The sequence below is a fragment of the Eumetopias jubatus genome, unplaced genomic scaffold (assembly GCF_037043125.1).
Source record: "Eumetopias jubatus isolate StellerSeaLion01/CBP00866 unplaced genomic scaffold, mEumJub1_p1.0 scaffold_4, whole genome shotgun sequence".
Taxonomy (NCBI): Eukaryota; Metazoa; Chordata; class Mammalia; order Carnivora; family Otariidae; genus Eumetopias; species Eumetopias jubatus.
The window spans coordinates 144,519,599-144,538,331 of record NW_028274810.1 but is presented as its reverse complement, the minus strand read 5'-3'; the positions used below and the strand labels follow the sequence as shown (position 1 = coordinate 144,538,331).

The following is an 18,733-nucleotide window of genomic DNA, read 5'->3' as shown; positions in this document are numbered from 1 at the left end:
AATGAGTCAGAAGGTCAATTTATTCCTTGGCCAGGTTCCTTTCACAGCATGGGTTTTCCTGTGCTGCTGTTCAGGAGGAGCAATTAAGACTTTCTGTGTATTCAAAGCTTTCCAGCTGAATTCTGACCCCATCAAATGATATCATCAGAGCTCTGGCTTGTGCCTGGTGGTACACAGCTTTCATCTGTCGGTGAAACTTTGGGGGCTTTTCTTTTTTGTCCCAAGCTGAAAAATTCAAGATCCAAACTCTGCTGGATGCCCTACTTACTTCTCTGGCATCCCCTTTACTCCTTACCGTCCCACTGGCTTTGTGCAGCTTTTAAGACACCCTTGGCTGCACTGTTTCCATGCCCTACACAGAAACATAGAAATTCTTTACATTATTAAATTACTTTGAGAACTCAAAAGCCCTTGTTAAAATGTTTTTAATTCTTCCAGAGTGGTCTTGCCAACATTTGGTAGGTACAGACCACGGAAAGGTCAGTGGCTACCTAATTCCCACAGATCAGTGGCTTACACTGGAAACTTCCCAGTCCACATGATCTACACACTAGATAGCTACAGAATTTCAGGGTGGGAAGAATTTATAGCTCCAACTGCCTTTGATGGGTGCTTTCTCAGAAAATCGCACTTAAGAACTTAGGTAGTATATCTCAGTTCCCCTGTTTGAGTTCCACTGAAGATGAGCCAGACTTTTATGAACCATAAATGTACTTTGCATCCTCCCTTTTTTTCCATAAAAATTTCCCCTTCCTCTGCCCAGTTTTTTTATTTTCTCTGGCTTTAAATCCTAGTGTTTATAAAAAACAGAAAATGTTACAGTTCAAAAGGTATTTTTTTTTTAATGCTCTGTCCAAAGCCACTGGTTTGAAAAGAGATGCTCTTCTCCACATTTTTTTCTGTCAAACTGAAGAGGTTCAAGGAGACAGGCAAACAATTTTATTTCAGGGTGAGAGTTTAATGTTGATTTAAGCAGAGAAAAGACACTTTTCTTCTTTGTTCCTGAGCTCGTTAGTAAGGAGCAGTGAGAGATGTTTAATAGTTAACGAGTAAAATGCTACCAAATTGTCAACTTCAGACATGGGAATTTTACACACCAAATGCTTATTCAAAGGAGGTTGTCCTAACAGTCTCCTGCAGAGCTTCTGTTGTACTCCTAAAAGTGCACTGTTACTGCCACAGCTCAGAGGAAAAATTAAAAGCACCGTTTGGGACAAAATGGCTTTATTAGAGTACCCAAAGGCATAATGTGTAGATGTATCAAGGCAAAAACCAAAGAAATAATTTGTCATGGAAGTGCCATTATGAGGGTTTGGCAACTAAAGACTCTTTATTTTTGGATCCCAGGTGGATGGAGTCCGAGAGAGACTGTCAGAACAACAGTACAACAGACTTGTGGACTACATCACAAAGACATCTTGCCACCTGGCCCCCAGCTGCTCTTTCCTGCAGACCCCATGCCCGGTGGTGGCTGTGGAACCTCTCCCCTCCACTGTGAAAACATACCATTATATGGTTGATCCACATTTTGCTCAAGTGTTCATTAGTAAATTTACCATGGTGAAAAATAAAGCCCTGAGGAAAGGGTTCCCTTGAGTCCCCTCTGAGGTGTTGTTGACCCCTGCTTGTGCAATTTATTCTTCAAAAAGAAACCTAACTAGCTCTAATAACATCTAATATGGACACAAAGCCAATACTTAACTATAATGATAGGTAATTTTCCAGCCTCTAATTCAGATTCTTCTCCCTAAAACTAAGAAAATACCTTAAAATGCAATGATAAAAACCTTGTTCCTTTCCTATTTGGAGACAGAGATTAAAATAATCTCTCTGTTGTCATCTCATCATACATATGTTCTACCTTTTGCTTTCTAATGGTATTTGCTAAAAAGTTTACTATAATTAAGATCTGTTAACTCTGCTCTAACAAAAAATGTGGTCAGGCCTTAGAATGGAGCGACTGGTTAAAACTTCATTCCCAACTGCATCTGTTTCTAGGCCGAGACATTGTCTTTGCCTAATACCCCTTGTCTGCAAACGTTTGGAATCTTTAAATGCTTAGGAGTTTATTGTTTAACTTGTTAAATTTATTACTTAAATGTGATGCTCTTCTTTAAGTGAAACCTGCTCCGTATATTCCTACTTTAAAGCCTGCAGATAACTGAAATTTACAAGACATTCTCATGACGATCCAGGTATACTGTAGAAAAAATGTTTTGCCAATTTATCTTTTAGCAAGCAAGCTTATGTGTCTACCAATGAAAACAGACCCAAAGGGCTCAGGTGAGTTTCTCTAGTTCTGTAAAGAAAACCTACTACTAGGAATTCCCTATGACACTCTCTTGTGGAAGGGGTTTAGCAGAAGGATATTCATACTGCCCTGGAGTACTGCAGGGGAGTCAGGAACCCCAATGTTAACCTTAACAGTGAACCAATCCAGTTTATTCTGAATTGCTCAAACACAAAGTACTCCCAATGTCTGATATTATTTTTGCATATAAGGATAGGTTTTTATCAAGATCTTGGGTCACCAGGTATCTTTAATATTCAGTAAAAATCTCACTCTGATTAAAACACATTTTTACTGATTACATCCAAACTTGGGTCTACAATCTATTATGTACAAGTGTGAGATGCTAAGAAAATTCAATTTCAAATGCCCACTAATTTTTAATCAAGTCTCACATGTCATCAGGGATGAGAAGTCACTGCGTAATTGTTTCTAGAAAGCAAGACCATTAATGAACAATTCAGGCTAAATATGAAAAACTGATTCTTCCATTAGTTTGTTGTGTCACACTCATTTAGTAAAGTGACAGCTTCGTCAACCTCAAGAGTAACTATTTTTAAGAATGTAAATATGTATTAATTATTTTATGGTCATTTTGCATACTACTTCTAAGAAATTGTAATATAAACTGTTGAAAATAAAAGGAATCCTTGAATTACTGACCACACATAAATGTGTATTGTCACCAAGTGTTTTTCAAATGCAGGTTTTCGCCAATTCCTAGGTTTAATACAGCTCACATTATTAGGACCCAAGAATTTTGCATGAGTTAAAAAGGCTAAGAACAATTTTTGTTATCCTAATAAAGTGCCAATCAGTGATGAAATTAGCTTAGGCTAAAATAAACTTAATTTTTAAAGCTCTCTGTAGTATCACTTTGATCACAAGAAAAAGCATTAATTATTAATATAGGGGGTAAAAGTCCTCCTAAGACCTCCCCCAAAATAAGTTCCCACACTCTTATCATTAACAGACACTACTCTAATACAACTTTTTCTGGACTAGGTATATATTCCATATCCATAATATATACTATTATGGTATTTTTCTGGACCAAATATATATTCTAACTTACATACACATACTGTTAGCTCTTCAAAAGCAACTGGTATTTTAATTATCTATTTTATCTGGTGGTTGATCCAGCAGGGCTACTCAACAGTGACAATGAAGCCCAAAAACATGTTTTATTGAAAAGATGTTCTCTGTCCCTTCTAAGAGCACAGAGTATAGTGTGGTCTTACCAGGACCAAGAAAGTGCACCTACCAGTATTTCAGTGAAATAAACACCAGAGAAATGAAAAATATCCTAAAACAAAATTTTATCTTAAAATCGTTATCATCCTAAGGTTCATAAACACAGTTAAAATCTCCAACTCTGAATTATCAGAATAATTAAAGACTTACTGTCCAAAGTATTTGTTAGTTGTTTATTTATCAAGACAAACTATTCCATAAGCCAGTATTCGTGTTTCATAGTTCAGAACACAGGTCAGTGACAGACTTCAATGGAACTCAACCCAAAGAAATTCTGTGGAAAAAAACACAGTGGCTTAAGTTAATGACAAGCATTCTCTCTCAATACCTCACCACCGTCACATGACGTCTACTCCTACTAGTGGAGCCTACACTTTGCTCACTCAACCTTCTGCCCAGGAGAAGGCCATTTCAGGCTGTGCAGACTCCAGGTCCATTCTCTGCCAAGGTCTCTGATGATCCTGACCAGTTCTGGGCATACTACACCTTACTCTAATTTCTTGTTTTTCACTGACCAAATCTTGCCTTTTTCTTCCCTCTCAAGTCCACTCTCCCTTCCTCCATTCCCTTCTCATACCCACATACTGTTCTTAAAAGCAGCAGCCCATCTGTTCTAAACAACATTTCTATTCCTGTCTCCAGATCTGTTTTGCTTACTGGTTTTTTTTTCTTACTGGTTTTATGAGAACACAACCTCTAAAAGTAAAAATCTAACATTTACAAATTAGCCTGTTAACATCTGATTATGAAATGCATACCCACTGTAGAAATTGTGAAAATGTCAAAGTTACAAGAAAACAGCAATGTTAAGATTCCATACAGAACCATTAATATTTTCTTGATCTTTTTACCTTTGGTCTTTTTTCTGTGCAATTTTTATTAAACATAGATCACCCTTTATGTAAAATATTTTCTACTTATATGATAATCTCATGTTACTTTATGAATATCATTTCTAATGGACATAATGTAGTAGTCCATGGTATGAAAAACTCATAGTTCCTTATTAATTTTCCAACCATTGGAAATAAAGTTCTTCCTATTTTTTCTAAGTAATACAGTATATACTTTGTGCAAGCATCTATCTGCATTTCAGATATTTCCTTTAAGATAAACAACTACAGAAATGAACATTACAGAATTTTAAATCAGGCAAAAGTTACTTATGTTCAGTATTATCCTTGAGTCTTTTAAAAAACTAAAGTCCACTGCAGCAGGTCTCCATACCCCAGGAAAGATCATACATACATACATACATACATACATATATAAATACACATACACACACACACCTATGCACACTACAGCTGGAATGCTCATTCAGCATTCCAAAAAGATAGCTGACTGACATTCCCCTTGTCACATCAAATTCACACAAGGGTAGTGGATAGAATCTTTACTTAAATTGTTCTAAATGCTTTTATGCTGAGCTTGAATAAAGTTAAATATATAAATGATGAGATTCCAGAATATGAAAAGTTTCACATGCTTTCAAATTTAGTGGACCTTTCATCAGCACACAAGTCACTTCTTCATAGTCAACAGAACCTTATCCATGAGGCATAAGGACTTTGTGGATATAACAAACCAAATCAGAATCTCTAGAGGGCCACATAGTCACTTATGGACACCTAACTAAACTATAAAAAGAGTCAAAACTTTTTTTTTAAGTACTTCTAAAAGTGCTTTTTTAGTACATTTTCCTAATGCCAATCTAGCAAGCAACAATAGCGTAACGTGAAATGATTCTAAATATAAAAAGAGTTGTGAGAACTCTAGAAACCAGTTAAGAAACTGCAACAACCAAACACTAATACAAGAGAAACACAAAAAAGCAGGAAATTTCATGGAATTGTTTCTCACTCTTGCCTCACCCCCTCCTTGGTGCAACACAACGTGGTCAGGAGGAAACTGCCTGATTCCTGGCTCCTCCCTCAGGATAGAAGGTAAAAAATAAAAATTGCTTGCAACATTCTGACTTGTTTTCACGATAAAAACACTCAACAAAATACTACGAACAAATCTAACCAAGATGATAAAAGACCTACACTCTGAAAACTGTAAGACACTGATGAAAGAAACTGAAGATGATACAAACAAATGGAAAGATACACCATACTCATGGATTCAAGACTTAATATTGTTAAAATGTCCATACTACCTGAAGCAATCTAGAGAGATTCAGTGCAATCTCTATCAAAATACCAATCATTTTTCACAGATCCAGAACCAAAAAATCCTAAAATCTGTTTGGAACCGCAAAAGATCATTAATAGCCAAAGCTATTAATCTTGAGGAAGAACAAGGCTAGAGGTTATCAATCCCAGATTTCCAAAATGTACTACAAAGCTATAGTAATCAAAACAGTATAGTACTGGTACAAAAACAGACACAAAAAAGACTGATGGAAGAGAATCCAGCCCAGAAATAAACCCATACTTCCATGGTCATTTAATCCACATGACAAAGGAGGCAAGAATATACCAGGGAACAGACAACTCTTCAATAAATGGTGCTGGGAAAATTGGACCACTTTCTTATGCCATACACAAAAATGAACTCAAAATAGATAAAAGACCTAAATGTAAGACCTGAAACCATAAAACTCCTATAAGAAAGTATACACAGGGGCGCCTGGGTGGCTCAGTCGTTAAGCGGCTGCCTTCGGCTCAGGTCATGGTCCCAGGGTCCTGGGATCGAGCCCCACGCATCGGGCTCCCTGCTCTGCGGGAGCCTGCTTCTCCCTCTCCCACTCCGCCTGCTTGTGTTCCTGCTCTCGCTATTTCTGTCAAATAAATAAATAAATAAATAAATATCTTAAAAAAAAAAGCATAAACAGTAATCTCTTGGATGTCAGCCCTATCAGCATATTTATGGACATGTCTCCTCAGGCAAGGGAAACAAAAGCAAAAATAAACTATTACGACTACACCAAAATACAAAGCTTTTGCACTGCAAAGGAAGAGCATCAACAAAATAAAAAGGCAACCTACTGAATGGGAGAAGATATCTGCAAACCAAGTATCTGATAAGGGGTTAATAAAAGTATATAAAGAACTTAATACCAAAACAACACCAACTAAAAATAGGCAGAGGACCTGAACATTTTTCCAAAGATGACATACATGGCCAACAGACACATGAAAAGATGTTCAATATCACTAACCGTTAGGGAAATGCAAATCAAAACTAGAATGAGCTACCACCTCACACCAGTCAGAATGCTAGAATCAAAAAAAGAAGAAAAGAAGAAAAAGAGAAGAGATAACAAGTGTTGGTAAGGATGTGAAGAAAAGAGAACCCTGGTGATCTGGACAAAAGAGACCAAATTGGTGGGAATGTAAATTAGTGCAACCACTGTGGAAAACAGTACAGAGGTTTCTCAGAAAGTTAAAAATAAAATTACCATATGATCCAATAATTCCACTACTGGGTACACACACACACACTGAAATATTACTCAGCCATAAAAAAGAATGAGATCTTGCCATTTAATGCCACAACATGGATGAACCTACAGGATATTATGCTAAGTGAAGCAAGTCAGGAAAGACTCATAAATATAGAGAACTGGGTGTGGGATGGGAGAGGAGTAGGGGATGGGTAACACAGGTGAAAGGTTTTAAGAGATACAAACTTCCAGTTATAAAACAAGTCATGGAGATAAAAAGTACAGTACAGGGAGAAAAAAATACTCAATAAATTAGGAACAGATGCAAACTACAGCAACATAATAAAAGCCCATATATGAAAAGTTAGCACAGCTAGTATCATACTCACTGGTCAAAGCCTGAAAGTTTTTTCTCTAAGATCAAGAAAAAGATAAGGATGCCCATTCTTACCACTTCAACAAAGAACTGGAAGTCCTAGCCAGAACAATTAGACAAGAGAAAGAAATAAAAGACATCCAAATTGAGAGGGAAGATATAAAACCATCTCTGTTTGCAGGTCTTATATGCAGAAAACCCTAAATGTAGAAAACCCTAAAGATTCCATACAAAAAAAAAACTTAGAGGCGCCTGGGTGGCTCAGTTGGTTAAGCATCTGACTCCTGATTTTGGCTCAGGTCATGATCTCAGGGTGTGAGATCGAGCCCTGGGTCAGGCTCCATGATGAGCATGGAGCCTGCTTAAGATTCTTTCCCTCTCCCGCGCCCCCCAGCTTGTGCACAAGTGCGCACTCTAACAAACAAAAAACCTGTTAGAATAAACTGAGCAAAGCTGCAGGGTAAAAAATCGACACACAAAAGCCAGTTGTGTTTCTATCCAATAACAATGAATAATCAGAAAAAAAAATAAGAAAACAATTCCAATTACAATAGCATCAAAAAGAATAAAATACATAGGAATACTTAACCAAGAATGCAAAAGACCTACATACTGAAACTACAAAATACTGCTGAAAAAAATTAAAGACATAAGTAAATGAAAAGGCATCTCATGTTCATGGAGTGGAATACTTATGATTGCCAAGATGTCCCTAAAGTGAGAGCTACATAATATAATGTAATCCCTTATCAACATCACAACAGCATTTTTGCAGAAGTAGAAAAATCCATCCTAAAATTCATATAAACTATCAAGGGACCCTGAATAGCCTAAACAATCTTGAAAAAGACAACGAAGTTGAAGGACTAACACTTCCTAGTTCCAAAACTTACTATAAAGCCACAGTAATCAAAATAGTGTGGTACTGATATAAAAACAGAAATATAAACCAATGCAACAAAAAAGAGCCCAAAATAAACCCTCACATATACAGTCAAAAAATTACCAACAATGGTGCCAAGACCATCTACTGGGGAAAGGACAGGCTTTTCAACAAATGCTGTTGGGAACCTGGATATTCACGAAAAAGAAAGAAGTTGTACCCTTTTCTTACCTCATATCCAAAAATTAACTCAAATGGATCAAAGACCTAAAACTATAAAACTTACAAGAAAATGTAAGAGAAGTTTCATGACACTGGATGTGACAGTGATTCTTGGAAAGGACACCAAAAGCACAGGCAACAACAAAAGTTACACAGAGCCCATCAAAATTTTAAATGTCTGTGCAAAGAATACAATCAACAGAGTGAAAAGGTAATCTGTAGAATGGGAGAAAATATTTGCAAAATCATATCTGATAAGCGGTTTGAAGAACTACAACTCAACAACAAAAAAACCCCAAACTGATTAAAGCGGGTGAAGAATTTAATTAGACATTTCTCCAAAGAGGACACATAAATTGGGCAATAAGCATGAGAAAAGATGGTCAACATCATTAGCCATTAGGAAATGCAAATAAAAATCAAAATCCAGTACCACCACACACCCATCAGACGGCTACTATGGGAAAAAAAAAAAAGTATTGGCAAGCATGTAGTGAAACTGGAACCCTTCTGCACTTGATAGAGTATAAAACGGTGCAGCCACTATGTTAAACAGTACAGTGTTTCCTTTCAACAATAAAAACAGAACTACTATATGATCCAGCTGCTCCACTTCTGGATACATACTCAACAGTATTAAAAGAAGGGGTTTTAAAGAGATATTTGCACACATCATAGCAACATTATTATTTGGGATGGGGGGAAAGGGAGAGAGAGAATCTTAAGCAGGCTCCACACCCTGCTCCATCTCACAACCCTCAGATCATGACATAAGCTGAAATCAAGAGTCAGACATTTAACCGACTGAGCCACCCAGGCACCCCTAACATAGCAACATTATTTACAAGTCAAAAGGTGGAAGCAATCCAAATATCCACCAGAGGTGAATTAATAAGCAAAATGTGGTATATACATACCATGGAATGTTATTTAGCCTTAAAGAAGGAAATTCTGACACATACTGTAATGGATGAATTCTGAGGACATTATATTAAGTAAAATATAAGCCAAATACTATAGCCAAACAAATACTATATGATTCCACTTAAATGAAGTACTTAGAGTAGTCAAATTCAGAGACACTAAGTAGAATGGTGGTTGGCTAGGGGATGGGGGGAATAGAGAGTAATTCAATGGGTCGTTCTGCAAGATGAAAAGAGTTCTGGATCTATGTATTTTACCACAATTTAAAAAAAATTTTTAAACAGTAATTCAAACAGCCACATTACCTTTACATTCCCAAATCACTTTGCACTCTGAAAGATACCAGCCTTCTTCATCTCCTCAAAATCTTTCATGGAATCATAATTTCTGTAGAAATCTGCATATGCCTTCTTTCTTGGTTCGGCCACAGCAAACTAAAAAATAACATATCCCGTTAGAGCTTATTTTTAAAACCATTAAAAATAATATCCAAAGACAACATAAATTATGTTTGTGTTCACCTTTAACTTGAACTCTGCAGTTCCTAAGACAAAGGTTGGAGGCACTGACACAGATGCAAGGGAAGATAAAACAGCCTCATGGAAAATACTAGGCAAAAGGGGCCTTCCTTGCCTGGGGATGGATTATTCCTTTTGCTGGGTGTGGGTATGCAGACTGGTAAGAGCCAAAGGAAGATACCCAGAAAGCTAAAAGGCTTTAGGGAGAAGACAGATAGCAGTCTTCCCTCTAGCAAAACCTAATATCCCCACAGCTGAGACATGCTAATATATTCTGGATCAATTTAAATTATATTAACTTCAAAGGAGTGAGATCAATTCTGTACCCATTTGCCTCTGAAAGACACAGGAAGCTTTCTATCTGGCAAGAACAGTTCTGGATGATTTACACTTCAATCTGATTTAAGCCCTTAGAATATACATTGACCTGTTTTACACAGGAGGAAATGGGACTCAGAATTTAAGTGACCCAATTAAGGTCTAGAAGAAGCACTAGGTGGTAGGTGGGTTCAACCAGGATTCAAACCCAGGTCTGTCATCCGGCAAAGGTTATATTTTCCACAAAATACTACCTAGCAGATTTCAATGTGTGGGTTATAATCCAAAATCAAATCCCAACCTGCATATAAAAACCAGTAAAAAAATTCTTCAAGTGCCAATCTACTTCCATTAAGGTACTGCAGAAATACATGGAATCATGACACTTGGTACTAAAACTTGACCAGTTTTACTGCCTCACCTCCTATGAAAATTCCCAACTTCTTCCAATAAGACCAAGAGGCAGGAGCCCCAGTGCAACCCTCTGAACTGAGGCCAGTCTGTTACCCAGAAGGCGACTGAGCATTTCTTGTTAAAACAAGAAAAATATTTTTCCTTTTAAAAATATGGTAGACTAAAATAAAAGGTTCAGTGAACCCAAAAATAAAAGGATATGCATGTTATAACCCCACCTATTTTGTTTTGTGTTACACTTTAAACTTTTTTAAGTCTGAAAAATCTGGACTTCAGCAACAAAGAATACAAACTATCAATTTAGAGTGACACCATGAGTTACTTGAAACCCATAAAATCTATATATGAGGCCTTACACAGATAAGCAAATACCTGAAGATTTAGGATATGTCTAATTTATTTAACAGTAATTACCTACAGAAAAAATCTATTCAGGATAAGCACTGCTAATTTGCCTCAAAATCTAACCCGTATTAATGAATTTAAGCTTAGCAAATTAACTTAATCAAAAATGATTTAATGGATGGTGACTTTATATAAGAAGTACAGAAGCTGATTAAAATTGTGAAAATCAGTCAAAACTAAGAACAAAATAAAGGCCAAATCTTCAAAAGCACTCAACACTAACTGGGTAAGGGAAATGAAGGAAGCGAGCATCTACCAAGGGAACCAAGTTTACACCCGCCTTATTCTTTGATAAGAATCTGGATTCCTCGGTGTTTTGCGAACCTACCTTCCTTCCATTCAAACACTAACTATACACAAACACTGACTAATCTACCAAGCAAAATTTAAAACTTTCATTCAGAATAGACTACTGGTCTGACATGGGCTCTTAATTTAGTAGAAGAGACACACCCTGAAGCAAGTATTACTTAAAATACAATGTGCCAAATAATGTACAGTCTGGTACAAAATGACTGAGGACCTAGCAGGACACAACCAACCCATCTGGAGGAACAGGCTGCAACTCCAAAAGGAAACATCTGAGTGGGCCTTGAGGATAAAACGGAATTTGCCACACAATGAGATGAAAGACATTCCTGTTGTGTACAAACCCATGGGAGAAAGCAGAATTTTCGAACAGCGGCTAGTTATGAAGGGCTGGGTATATTAGGACTGCTGGGAAGATGATGGAAAGGCAGAAAGAGCTAATCAGAAAGTATCTTAAAATCAAGACCAAGTTTCAGCAAAGCACTCACAACCCATTTGTAAGTAATGAAACCAGTTTAGAAAACTGCAGCCAGTAGTTAATGTATTTCTTACTGTAAGTCAAGATTTTGAAAGCCGCTGCACACTGAGCATGCAGGAACTCAAAACCATAAACAGATCCATTCTAGAGGCTAAAGTTAAAAGCGACAAGAATCTATACAAGTTACAAAGGCCTCAAGTTTGATAGTGACAATGAGAGCAAAGAAATGAGTTCCCCAAATTCCTCTCCTTACTCCCACTTCATTTACTCATCCATCCATCCATCCTTCTCCCACAAACATTTATTTCATGCCCACTACATGCCCAGGAGCAACTATCTCAAGGAGCAAGTAAAGGGTTTACTTTTTTATGCCTGTCTCCTCATAGGGTCCCAAAGCACAGACCCCTTAGTGCTTTTGCTCAAGTTGTTCTCCCTCCCCTTAGCACTTCAAATTCACCCTAACTTTCAAGTCACAAATTCAGCCTGCTCTATCAAAGAGCTATGACCCACAATACCCCACACCCACTGAAAGAAACACACAAAAGCAGCAATCAACTACCAGAGTATGGTTCACCTAGTACTTGGAAGACAAGGTCCTTCTTGCCCACCTTCATTCTTGCACACTGTGTATAAGTTGCTCCAGGAACAGCTCTGAGAAATGAAATGTCCTTTTGTTTATATTCTATCTTGCACTAATACCTAATTTTTTCACCCAACTTGACTCTTAACTTCTTTAAAGACACATATTTAGAGGTATATACAATTAGTATACTCCAAAGCACTCTACAGCACCTACCACTGTACTAAATTTCAGACACTACATCTTATTCAACAGATACTTTTAAGCATCTATTTGTGTGTCAGGCAAGTGACAATGGGGTGCCACTGTGAACAAAAAAAGGCACCCTGCCCTAAAGAGGCTCACAGTCTACTAAAAATAGAAGGACTAAACCAAAAAAAAGTACAAAGCACTACAAAGCTCTAATTCATGGGCCATTATGACACATGGTCATAAATACATGTATTATCATAAACATTTTTATAGAAGAAAAGCTGTAAATATAACATGAAGACTTTAAGAAACACAAAGCGCATAAGAGTATTCTGGGAAAAAAGTGGAGTAGGAACACCAGGAATCTCTCCCCACCTACACAACAACTGCACTAGCACAATCTGTTTAATGTTACTATCATGAAACTTTGCATCTCTTGAAAGCATACAATTTCCAGAGGAAGGCTTAAACTGTAAACTGTGGTCAGGTTAATCTTTCAGCTTTTAGCAACTTAACAGCTACCCATTCCCCATCTCCAAGGTAGGCAGCTGTGCAAGTGTTCCTGGAACACCTTACACACAGCTTTCTGGAACGAAGATGGGCAAGAAGGACCCTCTCCTCCATATACCAAGGACCTGTACTCTGATAGCTGATTGCTGCTTTTGTTCACAGAGGGCCAAACAGGCTGGTGGCCACTGCTGTTGCACTCCCCCTACAGTTGCAAGCCTCTTTTAATCAGGTGAGTAACTTTCTGAGGACTTAAAAGGATAGAGCACCTTTCTTCCCCTCTCTTCATTTTTCCCATTTTCTTCTTTTGGGAGCCAGACATTCAAGACTAACACATTCAAAGGCATCTACACATACAATCCTCACAGAGATTGCAGAATGGATTGAAAAATGACCCAACAAAAATGCTGTCTGCAACACACTTATTCCAGATTCAAAGACAAAAATAGACTGAAAGGGAAAGTTTGCAAAAAGATGTTCTATGCAAACAATAACCAAGAGAGTGGGAGTGGCTTTATTAATATCAGACAAAATAGACTTTAAATCAAAAAAGATTACGAGAGAAAAAGAAGGACTTTAAATAATCATAAAAGCTTCAATACAGTAAGAATTTATACAATTAGAAAAATATACTCACCTAACACACCAGCAAAATATATAAAGCAAAAACTGACAGAACTGAAGAGAAAAATAGTTCTACAGCAACAGCTGAAGACTTCAATACCTCAATCTCAATGAAAGATAAAACCACACCAGACCTAAGTAAGAATATAGAGGACTTAACTCATTAAACCAACCAGATCTAACACATATACAAAAAACACTCCACCCAACTACAGAATACACAACCTTTTTTTTTAAACAACAGTGATTTATCTATTATTAATTTATTTGAGAGAGAGAGAAAGAGACTGCACAAGCGGAAGGAGAGAGATAGAGAGCAGCAGACTCCCCTGCTGAGCAGGGAGCCTGACAGGGGCCTTGATCCCAGAACGCTGGGATCATGACCTGAGCTGAAGGCAGACACTTAACCGACTGAGCCACCCATGTGCCCCCAGGATACACATTCTTCTCAACTGTACATTGGATACACTCCAGGATAGACCATACATTAGGCCATACATTAAGTCTCATTAGATTTAAAAAGATAGATATCATACAAAGTATGTTCTCTGATCACAATGGCATGAGATTAGCAATCAGTAACAGAAGGAAAACTGGAAAATTCACAAAACTATGGAGGTTAAGCAACAAACTTTTAAACAACCAATGGAACAAAGAAGAAACCACGAATGAAATCAGAAAATATTTAGAGACAAATGAAAAAACAAAACACACCAAAACTTATAGGACACAGTGAAAGGAGTGCTAAGGGGTTCTGGAAATTTTTAGCTATAAACACATATATTAAAAAACAAGAGAGATCTCAAATCAACAACCTAACATTACAACTTAAGGAACCAGAAAAAGAAAAGATAAACCAAAAGCTAGAAGGAAGGAAATAATATCTTATTTCCTTATTATTCCTTTAGGAATAATAAAGAGATCAACAAAACAAAGACTAGGGGAAAAAAGAAAAATCAAGAAGGCCAAAAACTGGTTCTTCAAAAACATCAACAAAATTGACAATCCTTTAGCAAGATGAACTACGAAGAAAGGGGAAAAGATTCAAATTACTAAAATCAGAAATGAAAGTGGACATTACTGCAGATTCTACAGAAATTAAAAGGATTGTAAGAGAGTAGTATGAACAACTGTACACCAACAGACTGGATAACCTATATAAAATGGATAAATTCCTACAAACACAAAACTTACCAAGACTAAATCACAAAGAAAGAGAAAATCTGAATATAACTATAAGTAGTAAAGATACTGAATCAGTAGTCAAAAATCTCCCAACAAAGAAAAACCCAGGACCTGATGGCTTCATTGGTCAGTTCTACAAAAAAAATTAAAGAATACCAATCCTGAAATCTTTCCAAGCAAATGAAGTGGAGGAACACTTAACTCATTTTACCAGGCCAGCATTACCCTGATACCAAAGCCAGACAAAACACTACAAGAAAACTACATACCAATATCCCCTATGAACATTGATGTAAAAAAAAAAAAAAAAAAAATCCTTAACAAAGTACTAGCAAACTGAATTCAGCAGCATATTAAAAGAACTGTACACAATTACCAAATGAGGTTTATTCCTAGAATGCATGGATTGTTCAACACACAATGGTCCATCATACAAAATCAATGTAACATACACTGACAGAATAAATGAAAAAAAAAAAAAAACAATTTCAATTAATGCAAAAAAGCATTTAACAAATTCAGTATCCTGTCATGATAAAAACACTCAAACTAGGAATAGAATGAAACTACCGCAACATAACCCGTAAGATATCCACTTTTGTCACTTCCATTCAACACAGTACTCTAAGTTCTAGCCAGAGCAATTAGGCAAGAAAGAGAAATAAAAGGCATCTAAATGGGAAAGGAAGCAAAATCATCTGTTTACAGATGATATATGTAGAAAACCCTAAAAATTCATACAGAAAAAAACCTGTTAGAACCAATAAATAATTCAGCAAAGTAGCAAGATATAAAATGTCAGACAGTACTACGGAAAACAGCATGGTGGTTGCCTGAAAAATTAACATAGAATTACCATATGATCTATCAATTCCACTTATGGATATATATCAAAAAAAATTAAAAGCAGGGTCTTGAAGAGATACCTGTATCCATGTTCACAGAAGCATTATTCACAATAGCTAAAACATGGAAGCAACTCAAGTGTCCATCAAAGTTGAATGAATAAGCAAAATGTGGTACAGACATACAATGGAATATTTGTTTTTAAAGATTTTATTTATTTGACAGAGAGAAAGAACAAGCAGGGGGAGCAGCAGGGAGAGGGGGAAACAGGCTCCCCACTGAGCAGGAAGCCCAATGTGGGGCTCCATCCCAGGACCCTGGGACCATGACCTGTGCCAAAGGCAGACGCCAAACCAACTGAGCCAGCCAGGAGCCCCATACAATGAAATATTACTCAGCCTTAAAAAGGAAAGAAATTCTGACATATGCTACAACATGGATGAGCCTTGGGGTCATTATACTAACTGAAATAAGCCAGTTAAGAAAGACAAAATAATATATTATTCCACTTACATAGGTACCTAGAAAAGTCAAAATAAGATACAGGAAGAATTATTTCACAGACTGGATGGAGAAGGGATGGGTTTATTATTTAATGGGTACAGTTTTAGTTTTACAAGATGAGTTATGGAGATGGATTGTGATCCAACATTATAAATGTATTTAATACCACCAAACTGTACACTTAAAGGCTAAATTTTATGCGTATTTACAATACAAAAAATTTATTTAAAAAAAAAAAACAAAGGGCATAATGTTAAAATCCACAGAAGACACAGCATTAAAATGCAGTTCTGTGGCAACAAATTCTTCAAGCTGCCAAACACTGCCTTCCCCATCGCTCTGCTTTAATAAAATTATATCCTGTGTTACAGGCTGAATTGTCTTCCAAAATTCATGTGCTGAAGTCTTAAGTCCCTAGTGCCTCAGAATGTAACAGTACTTGGAGATAGGTCTTTAAAGAGATAAATTAAAATGAGGTTTGTAGGGTGAGTCCTAATCCAGTATGACTAGCATCCTTTCAAGGGTAAATTCAAACAAAAACATGCCAACACAGAGACCATGTGAAGACAAAGGGAGAAACTCATCTACAAGCCAAGGAGAGAGGTTTCAAGAGAAATCAATCTTGCAGCCACATTGAACTTGGATTTCTAGCCTCTAGAACAGTAAATAAATTTCTGTTGTTTAAGCCACCCAATTTGTTGTACTTTGGCAGCCCTAACAAACTACTACAGCTTCCTTTAATGATGGAGGACAAGCTATCTAGGGAGTATGAGATATTTTCCTGTCACACTGAGGTAAGTGGAGGAAGGGGAAGGGAGCACGTTAGAGAGGGAGTTTCTTTAAAAGATTCAGAACTACTTATGAAAACACATTTTCAAATTTAAAACACACATTTCTGGACCAAATATGGACCAAAGTAAAAATCAAACACACGTACCTTATAGAAAGCTGCAACCCCCAGGGATACAGCGAACGCTCCAACAATATGAAATCGCAGACGCTTGGCCAGAAGGCCTCGCATCTGAGGTTTCGTCAAAGCACTGGAAGTCATGGTAGTTATTCTCCTTGACAGGTAAAACAATAATAAAAACAACTCTGAGAACATAGTAAGATATCTAAAGAACTCTTACACGTAATGCACTTTAGTACCTAGAGGGGCACAGGCATGACTCCTCCCACAAAGCCTAATGTGTTTTTTTTTATTATTATTTTTTAAAAGCCTAAGGCGTTTTAAAGGCTTAGCCTGCTTCAGGGTCCCCGCCCGCCCCCCAACTCTGGCACGCTGAACGACTACCTTAAATAAGCAAGGTCACTGCGGCACAATAGGGAGCAAAAACTACAAACAAAAATCTCCCAATCACAGTTAAGATAAGCAGTGGCTCTAGACTGCCAAGTGCAAACGTATTCACAGCCATCTGCTCTTCTGCGAACTATCAGTTCATTATTCCCATTTCATTGACGAGAAAACTAGGGCACACGGAGATGATGTGTAACTTTTCCAAGGTCACGGGGTAAACGATTTAAACTCGGGCAGGAGCCCAGCCGTGGCCTCCAGGGCCCACCTAGTGACCGCCGCGCAGTCTCGCAGACCTTCGCTCAAGGAGGCGGGAGGGCTGGGGTGGAAGGGCCATGCGCGCGCTGGGAGGCTGCAGGACGCCCACCTTCACCTCCCCGCTTTCCAGCTTCTCGAGTCGAATCACCCACGTTACCACACAGCGAGAGAGCACCGACCGCGCGCAGAAGCTGCTGTTTGCCCTACTTTGCCCCTTAGCCTCACGACCCTCTGAGGAAGAAACCACCCCTCCCTTTTCACCCTGGGGCCAGACACGTCAAATGACCTAACCAAGGTCACACTGACTGGGGAAGAAACAGCGGAGACCAGGCCCGGGCCAGCCGCCTCCGAATCCTAGTTGCTTCCTCCGGGGCCCTGCAGCCCACCCAGCCCCCGGGGGCCCCGCCGCCTGCCCGCAGCCTTCCTGAGGCCGCGGCGGGGGCGTGCAGGGGTCGACCCCTGTGAGAGGTGAGGCTCCCCGACCGCAGAGATACGGGCACAACTCAACTCCAAGTCATAGCAAGAGCAGGCAACGGAACGCAGCAGTTAGGTGAACCCTGAGGAAGGACGCAAAAGCAACACGACTCACCTCAACACCAACCTCAAACCTAACGTCCTCCCTAACTGATATAGAAATGGACGGCGTTCCAGCAGCGCGCAGGCGCAGAAGTAGAAGCCGCGGAAAGGACCCAGCGACGGTGGCCGGAAGAGTTCAAAAGGCCTCCGGCGCGGCTCCCGACTTTCAGAGCTGAATTTAAGTGTGTGGTTAGTTTCTTCCCTGTAAGACCTTGCAGTAAAGGCTTGACCTTCTGAGCCAGTTTCCTTAGCAAATTGGAGATATTAATCTTACTCATATACAGAGTTGATATGAGTTTATTAGAGAATACAAAGATATTTAGTATGTAATACTTTTAAATGTACCTTACAAATACAGTACAAATCATCCTGGGCCCATGCA

The 18,733-nt window shown here is 38.2% G+C and overlaps 2 protein-coding genes across 8 annotated transcripts in view; one reads left to right on the top strand and one right to left on the bottom strand.

The window, feature by feature from the left end:
- VPS13B (vacuolar protein sorting 13 homolog B) overlaps positions 1-4,603 on the top strand; it is a 750,734-nt gene extending 746,131 nt beyond the window's left edge. For all 6 annotated transcript variants that reach the window (XM_028108562.1, XM_028108579.1, XM_028108553.1 and 3 more), the window contains one exon: positions 1,348-4,603. In XM_028108562.1, the coding sequence (XP_027964363.1) occupies positions 1,348-1,596 (249 nt within the window). In that variant the 3' untranslated portion in view covers positions 1,597-4,603. The remainder of the gene's footprint in view (positions 1-1,347) is intronic.
- On the bottom strand, positions 3,707-18,426 carry COX6C (cytochrome c oxidase subunit 6C). 2 transcript variants are annotated; one of them, XM_028108614.2, is made up of 4 exons: positions 18,365-18,426; positions 17,161-17,287; positions 9,649-9,777; positions 3,707-3,821 (listed from the first exon to the last, which is right to left on the bottom strand). In XM_028108614.2, exons 2-3 carry the CDS (start codon positions 17,272-17,274, stop codon positions 9,664-9,666), a joined length of 228 nt encoding a protein of 75 aa, XP_027964415.1. In that variant the 5' UTR covers positions 17,275-17,287; positions 18,365-18,426; the 3' UTR covers positions 3,707-3,821; positions 9,649-9,663. The 2 variants fall into 2 exon arrangements, with proteins under 2 accessions (XP_027964415.1, XP_087878907.1); XM_088022781.1 differs by having other exon boundaries at positions 17,161-17,284; positions 18,365-18,425.
- Positions 18,427-18,733: the final 307 nt, after the last annotated feature.